The sequence below is a fragment of the Podarcis bocagei genome, assembly GCF_964188305.1.
Source record: "Podarcis bocagei genome assembly, chromosome: 14".
NCBI classification, from domain to species: domain Eukaryota; kingdom Metazoa; phylum Chordata; class Lepidosauria; order Squamata; family Lacertidae; genus Podarcis; species Podarcis bocagei.
In genome coordinates, this window is record NC_138139.1 from 35,413,708 (window position 1) to 35,430,568 (window position 16,861).

General features: G+C 41.1%; 1 protein-coding gene across 18 annotated transcripts in view; it reads right to left on the minus strand.

Annotated features, from left to right (window-relative positions):
- RBFOX1 (RNA binding fox-1 homolog 1) overlaps window positions 1-16,861 on the minus strand; it is a 1,500,640-nt gene that overhangs the window by 845,156 nt on the left and 638,623 nt on the right. For 17 of the 18 annotated variants that reach the window (XM_081170175.1, XM_081170147.1, XM_081170150.1 and 14 more), the window contains one exon: window positions 16,416-16,478. The exons of the other annotated variant lie outside the window; for it this stretch is intronic. In XM_081170175.1, the coding sequence (XP_081026301.1) occupies window positions 16,416-16,478 (63 nt within the window). The remainder of the gene's footprint in view (window positions 1-16,415; window positions 16,479-16,861) is intronic. 18 annotated transcript variants of the gene reach the window in all.

A 16,861-nucleotide genomic window follows, 5' to 3' on the forward strand; every position in this document is an offset into this window, starting at 1 on the left:
GAAAAAAGTTACTTTCTTAAAAGAACATTGTGCTTAAATCATGTTCTATTTCCCCATTCCTTGAAGTTCATTATCATCTATAGATCTGTGGTATTTGTCCTTTTGGATTTATTCTGCTGAGCTAAGGCTTTTTTTAAAAAAAAGTTTAAATTGTAACTTCCATAGGACACCTTGGCTAACTCTGTGTTGTGTTTCCAAACTGTCCATTTTAGCTATGTACAACTTGCTATAAGAATTTCACCAACGGTTTTGCAAATTTGAGCTCTGACAAATGCTTTCGTGGATTTTCATTATCCTCTGGGAAGTTTAGACTCCAACCAATTCTGAACTTGTGACAGATTTCCCAGTAAACCTATTCAGTTACCAATAGTTGGTTTTCTATACATTTGTTTTCAAAAGTTGGGTGTTTTGTACAAATATATATATATATATAGTTTTCAGTCAAAAAACAGCCCTTTCCCTTGGAAAATGTCCTCAAAATTCCAAATAAGAATTTGCCAGGAATATGACCTCACATCGCAGTTTCAGTGATGTAGCTGGAAATATGTAGCTACAATACACGGCCAACTTTTGTAAGGCAAAGCACTACAGACCTTAACCCTAAGCCCTTGTTCTCCTTCTTCAACAACAATAGACTCAAGGAATGCTGCCTGGAATCTCAAAGCTGACCTCTACATCCTTGGACAGGAACACTTTCTCATTTCCATCTTAGTCCAGCTGCTGCTACTGCTGCTGCTATATTATTTAATTTATATACAGTGGTACCTCTGGTTGCGAACGGGATCCATTCCGGAGGCCCATTCGCAACATGAAAAGAACGCAACCCGCAGTGGCGCGTCTGCGCACGTGCGGGTTGCGATTCGCCACTTCTGCTCATGCACGTGACGTCATTTTGTGCTTCTGCGCATGCACGAGTGGCAAAACCCGGAAGTAACCCTTTCCAGTACTTCCAGGTCACTGCGGGATGCAACCTGAAAGAACGTAACATGAAGCGGACATAACATGAGGTATGACTGTACTGCTTAATGCCAAAGCAGACTTCCAAGCAGTTTACAAATATAAAACAAATGACACAAACATTAAAAGACAAACATCCATAATTAAACTAGGCAACAATCACAATAAAATATGCCTACACATAATTAAAATATGCAATTAAAAATCTCATTTTAAAAAAGACATAATTAAGACATGAGTCCCAGGTAGAGAGATGAAAGAAATGCCTATGTAAAAATAAGAAGAGCCTATTGGATCACACCAATGGCCCACCCAGTCCAGCATCCTGTTCTGATAGGATGTGTCTCTAAAGGCTGCTGGAATGCCAATACAGATGAAGCTCTCTCTCTTATTTCAGCAAGGAGTATTCAAAGTAGTATTTTATTTTTTTTAATACCACCTGTCTACACAGTGCTTGGGGTAGCAACAAAAATATAAATATTAGAATGTACAAACAACAACAACAATGGAATGTACAGTAACAACAGGTTGGTGAAACATCAATAAGGACAACCAGTAAGAAATAGTCACAGTGTATGTAGGTAGGTGCCATCTCACAGGCCAAAGGATAATTGTTTTAAAAAATGCTTTTGCTCGATTGAGGAAGGTTCATTGGAGATAGGACAAGCTGGGCTGCTTCTGGCAAGGAGTTCCAGAGCCTGGGAGGAGTCACTCAGAAGGTTCTTTTCTTTAGTTCCCACCAGATGTGTTTCAGATGTTGGCAATACAGAAAGAAGAGCTTTCAGTGTTTTCTCCCTGTCACCCTTCTGACCTATGGTCAGAGATTTGTAAGACCCAGTAAGCAGAATTACAATTGCCTGCTCCCTAACAGTTCCCAGGGAAGGGTCTTAAACCAAATATGTGATATAACTCAGCTTATGACTATGCAAGCAGCATTTTTATTGTTAATGAAGCACAGCAGAAGCTGCAGGTGTGACATTAGAAGGCAGTCAGTCATTATATGAGGTGTATGGGGTGTTATGGGAGGGCAAGTACCTCTGGCGGGGAACATGTTATGCTCCGTCTGGGGTAGTTTATCCACCTTCACCGCCTCCCTGCACTCAGCTCTCACACTGCACTGCAGCGGTCACACCCCGGAAATGGCTTCAACTGGCTGACTAAAAGCAGGCAAGGGTAGCCAATGGGTCACAAACCTTCAGTAAGTTAGGGATTTCCCCTGCATGTGAAGACAGAAGACAGGCTTTAGTGGATTGAGTGGATGAAACCAATACTGGGTCCTGTAGTTAAGGAAGTGTTTTCTGCATGTGCTGTAGAAAGAAGTGAAGGGCAGATGGGACTTAGCAACCTGAGTAGTACATCTAGGAGAAGGAAAACATTGATCCTAAACTTCCACTGCCTTGTGGGATATCTTTGGGAGGTGAAAAGGCTAAGAAGTAAACCCTACAAAAACCTGTAGTGGAGCCCCTAAGATGGTTGAATGGTGCCTGGTACGTCTCCTTCCAGCAACTCTTGCAGTCAAGCTGGTGCCAAATGTAATGCTCTGCTTTCCTTTGGACCGCATCAGTGAAACAGAGAGGGGGGTCGTCATCTGGGCAGTCAAGGACCTCCACACACACTGCCCAGGCTTGCACCCTGGGGACATCACAGCAGTGCTGCTAACGCAGTTTGACTTCACCCCTGGAGGTGAGCTCCATTGTCTCTTGAGGTAGAAAGATGCCAAAAACAACCACAACAAAAAGCCATTATGCTGCAACAGCAATAACTAGTTTGAGAGTGGGGGTGGAGTTTTAATGTTCCACTGGTATCCCCCCACCCTTTAACTCTGCAGGCATTTGCTGGACTAAAACAAGAAATTGCACTGTTCTTCATGCTGAATATTTGCTAAGAGCAATCTGTTAAAAAAAAGAAGGTCGTTTTGCAAAGAAGGACCTTCCCTTCACCAACTTCACCAACTAAGGAAAGATGCACTTAGCTCAGATATTGTTATAAATATTACATCAAGGACAAAATGTGTAACATTTTCGGTATTTAGAGGAGCACAAAAGCAGGCTACATTTCTGTTTCTCCTATGTTGGATTTCACCTTCTTTTTACTTCCAGCAGACGACTGGGAGACTTTGATCCAGAAGGCTGAGCAACTCAGGCTCTTCACACACACTCAGGGTTTATATTAGGGATATGTAGTTATAATAACAATAACAATAACAACAACAAGAAGAATAAAGATAAGCATAAGAACTGTCTGGCAATTAGAAGGAGGAGGGGCTTTCTAATACCTTATGGTTTAGATTCCTTTACAAGAAAAACTGAGCATTTTATACACCATGATTAAAATTTGATTGGGGCCAATAATTTGTGCAGATGCTTACAACCCTGATAAAAGGCACCTCCCCTCCCAAAACCATTAAAATGCTTATACCTATTATTTATATTTATTTATTTATTGAACCTATTAATCACGTCTTTCTTTCTTTCTTTTACAAAAAGTAACTCAAAGCAGCTTACAAAAACATAGATTATACCACAATGGTCACCTCTGCTTATAGACTGTTGTTGCCAAGAAAGAAGTGGAACTCAGAGAAGTTTACTCAAGTACCCTCCGCAGCAGCCATTGACTGCAAATCCATCAGGACAGCTCCAGAATTCTTCCCTCATCCTCTCTTCCATTTAAACACTAGCAGAGATGACTGACACGTTCTAATGAGGAGTCACAAAATGCACAGATGATTTCAAGCTACTGAAAAACAGCAATCCTATAAAATTGAAGGACTGGGTTTACAGGTATGGTTGACTGCCTGAGCAACCTGCCAGTCTCTGAAAGATTTCTATTTTGGTATAATGAAAAGGAAGTAGGTTGATATGCATATGAGAAGTGGGCATTGACTTAAAAACATTTCACTGTATTTCTGAAGACTGGACACACCAGTAGAATAATAGCCATAGTCTAGGAAGCTTAATTGGGCTTGTTTTCCGCATCATGGCTGTCAGGCCTCAAGAGATGCTTGAAGGAATTTAAATATAATTTTTTTAAAATATATAAAAAAAACCTTTTGAGACAGGACCCAAACAAGGAAGGAAAATGAGAATTGGTCAAGGCTTAATCCATTATTTTTAATGACCTTCAATTGGAAACATTTAACAGAACAGCAAGTGGCACAGTTGAAAGAGAAAGCAGCAACATTCATATGCTAATAAGTTCAGCTCACCTATTCTATACTGAGCTTCTTGTATGATTATTTCAAAGCTAAGTGCTTGGAAAAGAAACAAATTGAATATAGGCACATACCATGCAATAGCTGAAACAATGATAATCTCTTATAAAGAGGCAAGCACACACACACGCTAAGCAGTTACTTCAGAAAGTACAGCTCTCTGTGACTTATGAGCACAAATGGGGGATTCACTTGTCAAATCAATCTTATGGCAGTATTATGTGCCTGATGATGCTAACCAGTGTTTGCAGCTGAAGTACTATATCAGTTTCTCCACTGCCATTGGCAAAACCTGCAAAATCTAAAACAATAGTTCTTAATGGCCACTCCCAATACAATGTTACTGGTTTTTGTTTTTCAACTACTAAATAAAATGTTATGAACAACAAAAATGTGTGTGTGTGTGTGTGTGTGTTCTTTACTTGATGCTGTTAGTCACAGAGTGAAAGGGCCACCTGCATTTCCTGGAGTGGGGGGTGGGGATTCCATGCTCAGGGAGCCATTACTGAGAAGGTCCTATCCTGTGTCACAGCCAGCAAGCTACAAGTATTAGTGGGACATTGAGAATGGCTCTCCCTACCAATTATCCCTTTGGGGGCAGTCACATTCCCCACCCCCACCCCCAGTACAATGGATTTTCTCTATTTTTATTCCTATTCCAAGTAGAACCATTGAAATTTATGGGCATGAGTAATTTAGGTCAATTACTTCCAGTGGGTCTACTTCGTTTATAACTTAGTTGAATATAGCCCATTGTCCCTGTTGCCAGTGTTATTGGACACACCCAGCCAAAAAGGACTCCCCCATAGGGTCACATAGGTAGACTGATATCAAATATTTCAGAAAGGGATGGCACATAACCATGTGGATCTTTAAACTAATTATTCTTTAAAAATCCTGGTGGAAATGAGATGGAATGGGCTCTGTGTGAAAGGGCCATAAATTGGATCAAGACTTTTCTGTCCATTCCTGCCTTGATATTATTCCTTCTAGAACTTGCTAGATATCCATCAAAGTTAAAGAATCACAGCCTTCTCTGTCTCCCTCTCATTTCTTTCTCTCAGTTATCTGCCTCCAGAGATATTTTAGACAATTTGAGACAGAACACTCACACAGCAAAAGGCTATAAGAAAAGTCAGTAGTCCTGTGATATGATTAAAACATTTTTTATCATACACATATTTTTTAGAGATCTGTCCATATTTGTTTAAAGCTTTCTGTTCCTGATTCAGAGCTTCAGGCTTCTAGTACAGCACAAAACAGTTTTAAAAAGTTATCTTGGTCTATGTAAGCCTATTCTTTTTAACCATAGGAGGCGTTCACGATACTTTTCCAAGCCAAGGTTTGCATTTTTCTTTCTTTCTTCCAGATGCATCTCCCACACAGCAGGGCAATACCTTGCTATTCATTTGAATGTCATGTTATTTCAATACGTTGAATGTGAAGCTTGCAGCAACAATAAATCAGAATTTGCTCTGCAAAAATATTTGCCAGCACTTTAAAACCTTGGTAACTTTGAAACCTGAATAATCTGAGTGCAAAATCATATTTTCAGTACTATAAAACCTAGGTGACTTTAAAGTCTGAAACATATATGAAAAGGCAGCAAATAACTCATGTCACTTGTTTGCTACATTTGCTATAGTTCCATTTAATAATAATATAAACACAAAGAGAGCAATCTTCCCACTGTTTGTGCCCAGCTACCAACCTACCTCTCATTAAACAGCTTTTCCATGAGCAGAGAGCTATCTGTGGCAATGCAATGATAATTCCTGTGATTCACTCTCAAGGCACACTGTCCACATCCACAAAGAAGGGCTTTTATCAACTGGAACTATGTGAGGGGTGGGCATGAACCCAACACATACACCAAGGTCCCACTGTCCTGCTTTCCCCCCAAAATGTGAATGTCAGGCCTAAAGGATACCCCTCAAAGCCCATCAGACATAACACAATTTTCGATCCCCTAAAGGGTGCACTTAACCCAGCATTGCCTCAGTATATCTAATGTTTCCTTCCTCACCTGCATGGACTCAGTGCTGAAAACAGCAACCAAAACATATCACTTCTAGATGCCAAACATATCCTTCCCAGCTGTGTGAAGTAGATTTAAAAGGTGGGACCCTAAGTACAGTAATTTGATCTTGTTTCTTTCAAATTGGACTGTAGTTTGCCTTGCAAACAGTTAACCCAAACCCACCTTGCGTAAGAAGGAAATGGAAAACTACCTGGCAATAAAGAGTCGGGTATATACATCTAATGATGTTTGTACCTAATAGCACCAATAAAGAGCTGGTGTGCTTCAGGGTTTTTCTTATTTTAAAAAATCCCTTTTCCAGGCCTTTTGAAGTTTGTTGATTATGATACCTGGATTAAATTGGCAACATGACACTAAACTAGCTGAAATGGAAACTTTCCAGTGCATCAACACTATGCATTGTCTTTTAAAATAAAGTCTGATGATGTTTATTTCATAACTCAACAAGAAGAAAAATTAACTTCTAAGGCCCCTGAAAATCAATTATGTTGAATTTCATCACTAGAGTTCCCCAATTTCCTACTTACCTGTGTCTTATAAATTATATTAACACACGCTGAGCTTTTAAAAAGAACCGAGTTCATAAACAAGCATCCAAGGATTTGTTAGCGAAGTTCAGATACGAAAATTTGCTGAACACAGGACCTACTTGGCATTTTTGAAAGAGTCACTACCTGAAGCCTAAGAATGCCCTGTCAAGCTTATTAATGGCCTTGCAAATCCAACGTATAATTTCACCATGCCTAATGAAAAAGAGGCTTCAAAAAATGATTCTCAAAGGCAGAAATAATGCTGGTTAAACATTCTGTTATATCTCTTTGTTTCACCACTGAATTCACATTTTGGGTGGACATGGATATTCTCCATACTTTGTGTGCCTCAAGATATTGTTTCCTGCAGTGTTGTAAAACTGAGTACGAAGGAAAACTCTGAAACTTTTTTTTGGGGGGGCAGTGTAAAGGCTCTGTTACTTTGGGATGTGGTGAGGATGGCGGGGGTCCAAACACCAGCCTCACCTACATTTGAGAATCAATATCTAAAGAATGAGTTAGGCATCATTAACACTAACACCAACCAACTGGAAAACTTGTAGCTGGTCAACTGTTTTTAATTAGTAATGCAGGAAGCTACTTGGTCCACCAGCTTGGTCCACACATAACTCTAAGCCAAGGGTGAGGAACCTCCAACCTGTGAGCCAGACTTGGCTCTCCAGGCCTCTCTATTTGTTTTACAAGGCTGTTTGGTGGATCCACGCACATCTGTGCTATGATATCATATATGATGTCATACACACAGGAACAGCCTAGCACCACTCGCAAAGGACTTTCTTTGAACCTCTGAAAATAGGAGGCTCAAAAAAATAGCACACCGTTGTTTGAAAGCCCTTTGTAAATAGCCCCACACTGCTCTTTAAACCTCTTGTTTTCAGAGGCCTAAGGAGCAGTGAAGGGCTGCCCACAAATGGCTTTCAAATACCCCATGTTGTACATTCTAGTCTTGACAGGGCTCCAAAAAAGCTCATTGCCACACTAAAATGCCAGGAGCTTAACAGGTGGGCAACTTTGAGCAGCCTGGGGTGCTGAGATTAGTATCTGGCCCATCAACTAGCAGAGATTCCCCACCTCTGCTCTAAGCCATGGCTTATTTGGCTTATTTGTGACACAGCCACAAATAATGTGGCTTATTTGTGACACAGCCACTGAGTCATACCACCAGTCCTTGTATAGCAGTGACTCTGGAGTTTCACAGAGGAGTCTTTCCTCCACCCACTCCAGCCCTATCTGGAGATGCCAGGGATTGAACTTAAGATCTTTCGCGTTAGCTATGTGCTTTATCACTGAGGAACAGTACTTCAGTGTATGAAATTTAAGCTCCCTTCAGTTTATGAAATTTAAATGCTCCTGGAGTTTGTTTTTGTTTTTTGCTGTATTCTTATGGCCTTGTTTATGGGTTACTGAAATTGTTTTGGTGCAACATCAAACCTGAACCTGAGCAAACAGAAGCCTGTGGTGCAACCAAAACCATGCCAGCATGAAGTGGTCACATGCCTATTCAGCCTGCCTCCCATTCCCAGCCACACCATGAAAATGAGTAGGAAGGTCTATGCTGCTCTACCCCACCCCACCCCAAAGCTGATGGAGCAGTTTAGCCTTGAGGGTAGCCCTATCCACCCATAGAATCACAGAGCACAGAGATTTAAGCCCTCAGGGAGAGCCCATCATTCATGAAGGTGCCTAAAGTGGGTCACTGGGCTGAAACGCAATCACTGCATTCCCTTTCCTGCACCTGAGCGGCCAAAAGTGACTGAGTTAAAGAGGAGATTAACCTAATTTACAGTAATGCAGGTAAGAAGGCCATCTAAATGCCCACCATCCAGTTATTCAATATGGAGTAGGCAAAAAAACAACAAAAAAAAAAACAGCCTCAACCCAAACCATTCTGGATCCGCCAAAAGTCCCTACATGGCCCCAAAGTGACCAACAAGTCACAATGAGAGTCAGGGAGGGCAGGTGCTGTTGCCATGAAAAGAAGAGGAAGGGAGCTGCCCAGCCTTAAAAAGGATGGTGCCCACCCCACCTGCAAGTAGGTGAGTGGTGCAAGAGCATCAGACTGGCCAGTACTTAGTTGGAATAGGCAGTGGAATGAGCCGCCTTTGTAGAACTTAAAATAAAAAAATTCCTTCCAGTAGCACCTTAAATACCAACTAAGTTAGTTCTTGGTATGAGCTTTCGTGTGCATGCACACTTCTTCAGATACACTGAAACAGAAGTGTATCTGAAGAAGTGTGCATGCACACGAAAGCTCATACCAAGAACTAACTTAGTTGGTCTTTAAGGTGCTACTGGAAGGATTTTTTTTATTTTGACTATGGCAGACCAACACGGCTACCTATCTGTTTGTAGAACTTGACAGACATATGAGCACTCTTAAGTGAAATATTGCTTTTATTTATATTCATTTCCAATTAATATAAAATATATAAAAAATAGTTTCAAAAAGTAACCAGGTGTGGCCTCAAATTAAAGCCCCATTGATTAAAATGCGCCAACCCTGATTCAAACTATCAACATGGATTTCAAAAAGCAAGCAAGCGATATGCCAAATGAACTAAGCTGCTGTTAGGATTTCACAGTACAGTAAAATGTCTCAATTATCTTAAGCAGTATGAGTCAATACGTTTCCTTTTTTACAATTGTAGTGCAAAATACAATGAAGTTTCAGCACATATACACACTGCTAATAGCATTGATTGAATGGTAAAAAAATTTGGTAGCATTCTGCTTTTACCATTCAGAGTTCAACCAATGGTACTTATTACCAATAAGTACACACACACACACACGTAACCCCCCCCCCGCAATTTCTTTCTTTCTTTCTTGGCTGATAAGGTCAATCATTTGTCAGAGCTCTGAGCCAAACCGGGGACTATCACAGATTTAATGGTTGTACTTGTAGATAATGGGCTTTGTAAGCAGAAGACTCCAGGGTCAATCCCCATGTAAGGCTGTTGGGTGAGGTGTTGGGAGACCCACTTAGAACTCTGGCCAGCCACTTTCAGTTAGTGGGGAGAATACTGGACTGGATGGGCCAATGACTCAGTTTAAGCCAGCTTCCTTTGTTCCTATGAATAGGTGAAGAAACAGTGATCTGTTTCCTTTAATGTTTTATTTCCTTTCTTTATTCTTTAAATATAATAATAATAATACAAGGTTGCAATTATATCTGTACAGATACCCAATTAGAAATTGAAACTGAGAATAAGGAGGAAAAAAGGAAGATAAGGGGGGGGAATTAAAATGGGGGGAGAGCCAGGAATAGAGAGGACAAGCATATAAAATTATAAGCATGACATTAATCAAATAAACTGCCCAAGAGAAACTATAGTCACCTGACAAGGGGAAAGGATAACCTGAGATCCAAACCCATAATATTGTTAAGTTATCCAGTCAATTTTATTCAACTTCCTGCATCTATTTTATGCACAATCTTAAAAACTCCCTCCACCATGTGCATAGCTTGTTTATTTACAAGTCCCTCTTGTGCGGTGAGAAACAAGACTATTAAGGAGAGGTTCATGTTCTCTAAATAACAAACTAGATATTTGCACAAAACACATTCCTTTGCTTCCTCAGGCCCATGCCTTCAAGAGACCAGCAAATATAGAGTAAGGTCACATTACGGAACCCTCACACTCAGGATGTACAAACGCAGCAACGTTTGCATCAGAGGGGAGAAGAGCTGACCTCCCCATCCCCTTGCGTGTCCTTGTAGCTTGACCCATAAAACTAGGCAGAATGTACAGCAGCAAAAGATATTTAATCTGCTGTGGGGGAAACTGCCTGTGCAGGACCAGGTTGGCCCATAAGCATTGGAAATCGATAGCTCACAGCCATTTGTTCCTGATCAGAGCATGATTTGAGGAGAATGTCAAAGCAATCCTTTTTCACAGCACAAAGCCAATTTGTTTTATTTTATTTTATTTTCCACCAGGTCATTTAGCCGTGTGAGGTGACCCTTGCAATGCGGTGAAAATCAAATATTTCTACCAGACTGACTTTTCTTGTTCTCCTGATGTGCGCTGGAAAGCTTTGATCCTCTGGGGCCTGGGTGAAGCAAAGAGGCAACTTTTAACAGGGAAAGTTACAGAGAGAGGGGAAAGCAGCAGGTGGGTGAGGGAAGTAAAGAGGGGGAGAAATGGGCCTCTTGATTCTGTGCTCAGACTAAAAAGGGAATGTTTCTCCAAAGCTAAAAGAATGTGGCATTTCCTCAGCTGGAGCCAGTGAAAGTGCGTTGGTCTCAGAAATCGCCTTCATCTAACAGCACCCGGCCACCTGCTCCTTGAATTCTGCTGTTAAAAGACGTTAGCAGACCATCTGTTATGGGGTGGCACGCTGAGGATTTTTGGTCCTGTTCATATTCATGGGGGGGAAAGCAGCGGTATTTAATCAATCTGCTTGGAATTGCTTTATATGATTAGCGTGTAATGATTCAGGTAGGTCATGGACACGGACATCTTTTTTATTACTGCATTAGACAGCTAGAAGCACACATCAATCCCATAAAAGATACAAGGGTTGATGCACTTTGGGGAAAATATATTCAGCCACCAAAGAAAACAATAATAATAAAAAATGCAAATGTGATAGATAATGACTCTTACAAGGAAGGAGGGAGGGACAGGAAGAGGGTTAGCTTCAGGCTGATGTGCTCTCTCTCTCTCTCTCTCTCTCTCACTCACACACACACACACACACACACACACACGAGCCCAGCAAAAAGAAAAAGGGTGTCAAAAACAGGTGCTACCCAGCACCTGGAATCCTTGTTCCTTACATGGCCCTGTGATTATGCCTGCCCTGCCCACTAACTTTATCCCTTCCTGGTCAGGTGGCTAAATCTATGCATCTTTTGCATTTCCCACAATGCCTATGCTTTTTAGGGCAGTGCCAAGGAAACTTTTTCAGCCGAGGGGCCACATTCCCTTATGGGCAGCCTTTCAGGGGCCAAACACGTTCGGATCGGTGGGGCCAGAGGCAAAAATACATGGGACCACAGATGTGAACTTTGTCACACTTTAGCCACACAAAAATCAGAGGTTTCTACACCCTACCTTCTCATATTCTATCCAAACAAGCGAGAGACATTACTGCAGTTGAAGTACACATTTCCCGACAGACAAAAGCACTTGAGGGGGGTGAGGGGAATGACAATTAAGGGATGTTGCATGGGTATGGCCTAACGAGAGTCCCAAGGCAGTGCTGAAATTTGGCCCACAGCTGAGAACATCAGTGTCCTCAGAAACCCACTCTGAACATAGTAACATAAAGAGAGCCTGCTGAATCAGGCCAGTCGCTCACTTAGTCAAGCATCTTGTTCGGTGTCCCCACCCAGATGCTTTAGGAAAACCTGCAAACAGGACCCGAGCCCAAGAACACTCTCCCGTCCTATGGCTTCCAGCAACTGGTATTCGAAAGTATTACTGCCTCCAATCATGGAGGCAGATTATTGCCAACAAGGCTAGTAGCTATTTGATAGCCTTGGCCTCCATAAACTTGTCCAGCCCTCCTTTGAAGCCATCCCAAGGGTGGCCATGCAGTGTCTCCTGTGGGAGTGAGTTCCAGAGATTAACTACATGCTGCATGAAGAAGTACTTTATTTTATCTGTCCTGAATCTTCCAACATTCAGCTTTATTGGGTATGATATTTGCAGTGCACACTGATGGCAAAGTGAATTCACTTTGCTCAACCCTTGATGCAACAGTTAACATAAAGCATAGGGAAGTTCCAATCCCAACATCTGAACCAGCTGTGTGGTATCACTTTTACTTATTGTGGCATTTGAATGTAGAAAAGAGCCTGGCAGCTGCATGTTTGATGAATGCACATATATTTTACAGCTGGATGCCAGACTTGAGAGTTTCTGTGCCAAACAGCAAGTTTTCTTGGGCCACCTCTGCAAGTTTGCCCTCTTTCCATGGTTCTTGGATGTCCAATGCTGATGCTGGACATTCTACAGCTTCATAGGCCATGGAAATAGCAATACCTGGATTTATTTGCAGAAACCTATCTTATACAGCAAATTGTGTAAGCTTCTTTTGTTTCTGAGTCAACTGAATAGATACTATTTTAAAAAGACGACATCATTTAAAGTATTAAAAGTGTTATCATTAAAGTGTCACATACACATCGAAGGGGCTCTCTTTTAAAATATCTCTTTAGTAGATTTTTGTTGTTGTTTAGTCATTTAGTCGGGTCCGACTCTTCGTGACCCCCTGGACCAGAGCACGCCAAGCACTTCTGTCTTCCACTGCCTCCCACAGTTTGGACAAACTCATGCTGGTAGCTTCAAGAACACTGTCCAACCATCTCGTCCTCTGTCATCCCCTTCTCCTTGTGCCCTCCATCTTTCCCAACATCAGAGTCTTTTCCAGGGAGTCTTCTCTTCTCATGAGGTGGCCAAAGTATTGGAGCCCCAGCTTCAGGATCTGTCCTTCCACTGAGCACTCAGCGCTGATTTCCTTAAGAATGGATAGGTTTGATCTTCTTGCAGTCCATGGGACTCTCAAGTGTCTCCTCCAGCACCATAATTCAAAAGCATCAATTCTTCGGCGATCAGCCTTCTTTAGTAGATTACTCACCTGCATATTGTCCAAAATAAAATTCTAACTAGAATACTATAATAGCCATCCTATAAATCAGTAATGTACTACATGTGTAGGTCATGTCACAGGCGAATAGAGCAAAATGTCTGGCCATATGGTGGACTTAAGAGCCAGCTCATCTACATTCTCTGTTACCAGGCAACGTCTCGGACTTCAGTCTCAGATTGGCTAAATAATAATGACCCCTTAACCCTTAAAAATGATTGATATTCACAGTACTAGTCAGGTTACAATCACAAGGGGGAAATACTGGCAGCAATTAGGCACTAAGGAATTTGGCAACATTCAAACATTTCCCCCAAATCCAAAAGTATCATTATTGTTTCCTTTATGTGATGCAAATCTATAGGCTTGTTTCTACAAGGCTTCTTCTCCCCATCTTAGTCTGCGTGTGCAGATATTGAAATATATTAATCATGCACAAATTGTTTGGCTTCCTAATAATGCCCCCCTAATTAGCCCAGGAACTGCCACCTCCCCTAAGTTGGAAATCCCTCCACCACCTCTGCCTTGCTGTGCTGTGGTGACACAATTTCTTTTTCACCATTTCCCCCCAACATGTCAACTGTGTCAAATGCTGCTAACTGCCACAATGCTGCTCCATGACAGATAGGACCGCTTGTGGCAGAGATGAAAAACTAAAGAGTAACAGGCACATTTAGCAATGAAAGGAACAGATTTGTAAAGCATGCTCAGGATGAATAGCTGCTACTTGGAAGTATAGCCAAAACACCTTTCCTTGAAATGCAACGTTCTAACTTCCCCACCCCCTTGTGGCAAAGAGGAGAGTTATTAGATACATAAGCACTTTCCCCTTGTAAATTACATTTGCATCCCTCTGTGGTTTTCAGACTGTATTCTAGGGAAACCCTGGGCTTTCTCAGAGGCTTATTCCTCAAGGAGAAAACTGGGTAACTATAGGGAAGCTTGCCTACTAGTCCCAAATTTCCCCCTTCAACATGTAGACAACAGGGGAATGTTGAATACAGTGGTACCTTGGATTAAGAACTTAATTCGTTCTGGAGGTCTGTTCTTAACCTGAAACTGTTCTTAACCTGAAGCACCACTTTAGCTAATGGGGCCTCCTGCTGCCGCTGCGCCGCCACTGCACAATTTCTGTTCTCATCCTGAAGCAAAGTTCTTAACGTGAGGTAATATTTCTGGGTTAGCGGAGTCTGTAACCTGAAGCGTATGTAACTTGAAGCGTATGTAACCCGAGGTACCACTGTACATTCTTCCAGGGCACACTCTCAGTCCACACAATGAAACAGAAAAGCCAAAGGACAGGGCCAGATTGACACTTTTAGAGGCCCTAAGCACTGACAATATTATGCTGCCCCCATTCAAAATAAAAACAATATTAATCCATATATATATATATATATATATATATATATATATATATATAATCTGAAATAACATAAAACTTACATGTATGCTGAAATGTGCATGCATAGATGTCATGTGCAACACACAACAGGGTCTACTTCCTCACATTATTTTGATTTATACTAGTAGGACACCCTCTGGTTTAGTTGGTGGCAATAAATAAAAAGAACATAAAAATGGAGGAAAAGTGTGCACTGGAGTGTAAGGAAGTCTAAGAATTCTGACTTTCCCCATTATGACTACTTCAGTGGTTTTGTGAAATAGCAAATGTCAAATTATTTCCAATTCTCTCTCCCTCTCTCCCTCTTTCTCTCCCCACCCCCCTGCTTTGTTGGTGCTCGTCTAAGCATGCATTTGATTACCCAGTGCTGTTGGGTAATCCAGCACTGCCAAACAAGCTGGACCCACAAGCAACATGAACTGGGTGCATCATGGAACACCCTCCCAAATCTTCTGCAATATCCAGAAACTTTGTAGGAAATGTGCTATGGTTCATCAGCAGACAAAGTAGCATGCAAATGGTTCTATGAATGAAGTGTGAAAACCTTGAGTATGTCAAATTTCTATGGAGCGACACAATATCTACTCAGAAATGCCTCATTTTCCAGACAACACTATTGTTCGGTGGGAGTTAATGATCCCAACTAGGGTCCAACTAGTGTGTGTATACAACAGCACTTTCCTGGTCCCTTCCCAACCCCTCAGCTTCAGTCCTCAAAACCCATCAATGAATGTGGAATGGCATGTGATAGTATGTGATAGTGTGAGGCTCCATATTATGTTGGATCTAAGTCAACAATGATCCTACATTTTGTGCTTCAGACAGACTGCAGTTTTATTTAGGAGAGAATAAGGTATGAATTAATTACAAAACTTAGGTACAACTGTATTTCTATGCTCAGGATGTGTGTTCATGGATGATTACTTTCCTTACTGCAACCCATTCAAGTCCTTTATGATATAAATACACACTGGTGGATCAAACTAAGAACAGGCATGGTTCACTGAATGTTACCAGCTTACAATGCTAAAAGTAAAATAGGACACTTTGGAAAAGTATGGGGAAAACAGATTAATCCAAAATGACGTTGTCACATCTAATCTTTTGTTTTTGTTTTTAAGTGAGAAAATTAACAAAAAATGTAAGCTGTAATTATTCAAAAATGTCAGTAAATTTATTCATTATATTAATCCAAAAGATCTAGAGGACTGAGAATATTGGCTAATCTTTCAGGGAACATCAAAAATATTATTTTCTACTGTTTTCAGTATACACAAACACACAACTATAAGGAAATGAGAAATCCACACATGACCCATTAAGTAATTCAGATTTCTGTTTCATTATAGACCATTTTAATTGTGATTTACTCATTTGTCCACAAGGAACAGATTCAAATACTGCTTAAGGAGATATCTATTAATCACATTATCAGCACCCACCCCCCCACTCAACTGTCTCCTTCCTTTCCCTCTTTCCAACTCCTCAACTACAGGGTTCTCACAACAAACTTTTAATCACAGACTCATATTCAACAGAACACAACAATCTTTCCATTTTGTGCAACTGAAGATGCAAATCAAGCTGGGGTGAGGGCTTGAGAACTATGCATTCCATCAACATAGAAAAGAAACCAGAGAGAGTTGCACTTACAGAATGAATGCTCCGCTCTAGAAAACTGTAGGCTCCACTTACATGAGGCTTCTGTGTAGCTTCCTGAAAATAAAAACAAACACAAAACCCATCACACTATGTTCTTGCTGCACCATCCTCCACATTTTATCCTAACCCTAAGAGTACAAAGAATTAGGAGAGGCAAAAAGAAGTATATATTCACACAGCAAATAGTTACTCTATGGAATTTACTCCTACAAATATTTAGTGATTGCCACCAACTGGGATGGCATTAAAAGAGGATGAGATAAATTCATTAAGGCTGTGTGCTACCTCCAGTATCATAGGCCTCTGAACATCAGTTGGTGCAAATCAGAAGCATGCAAAGTGTACAGATGTGCTCAGGTCCTGCTAGTGGGATGCTGGATAGGATGAGCTATGTTCTGACTATGAAGTGGTTTCTGTGATTAAAAGATTGGTGTAGG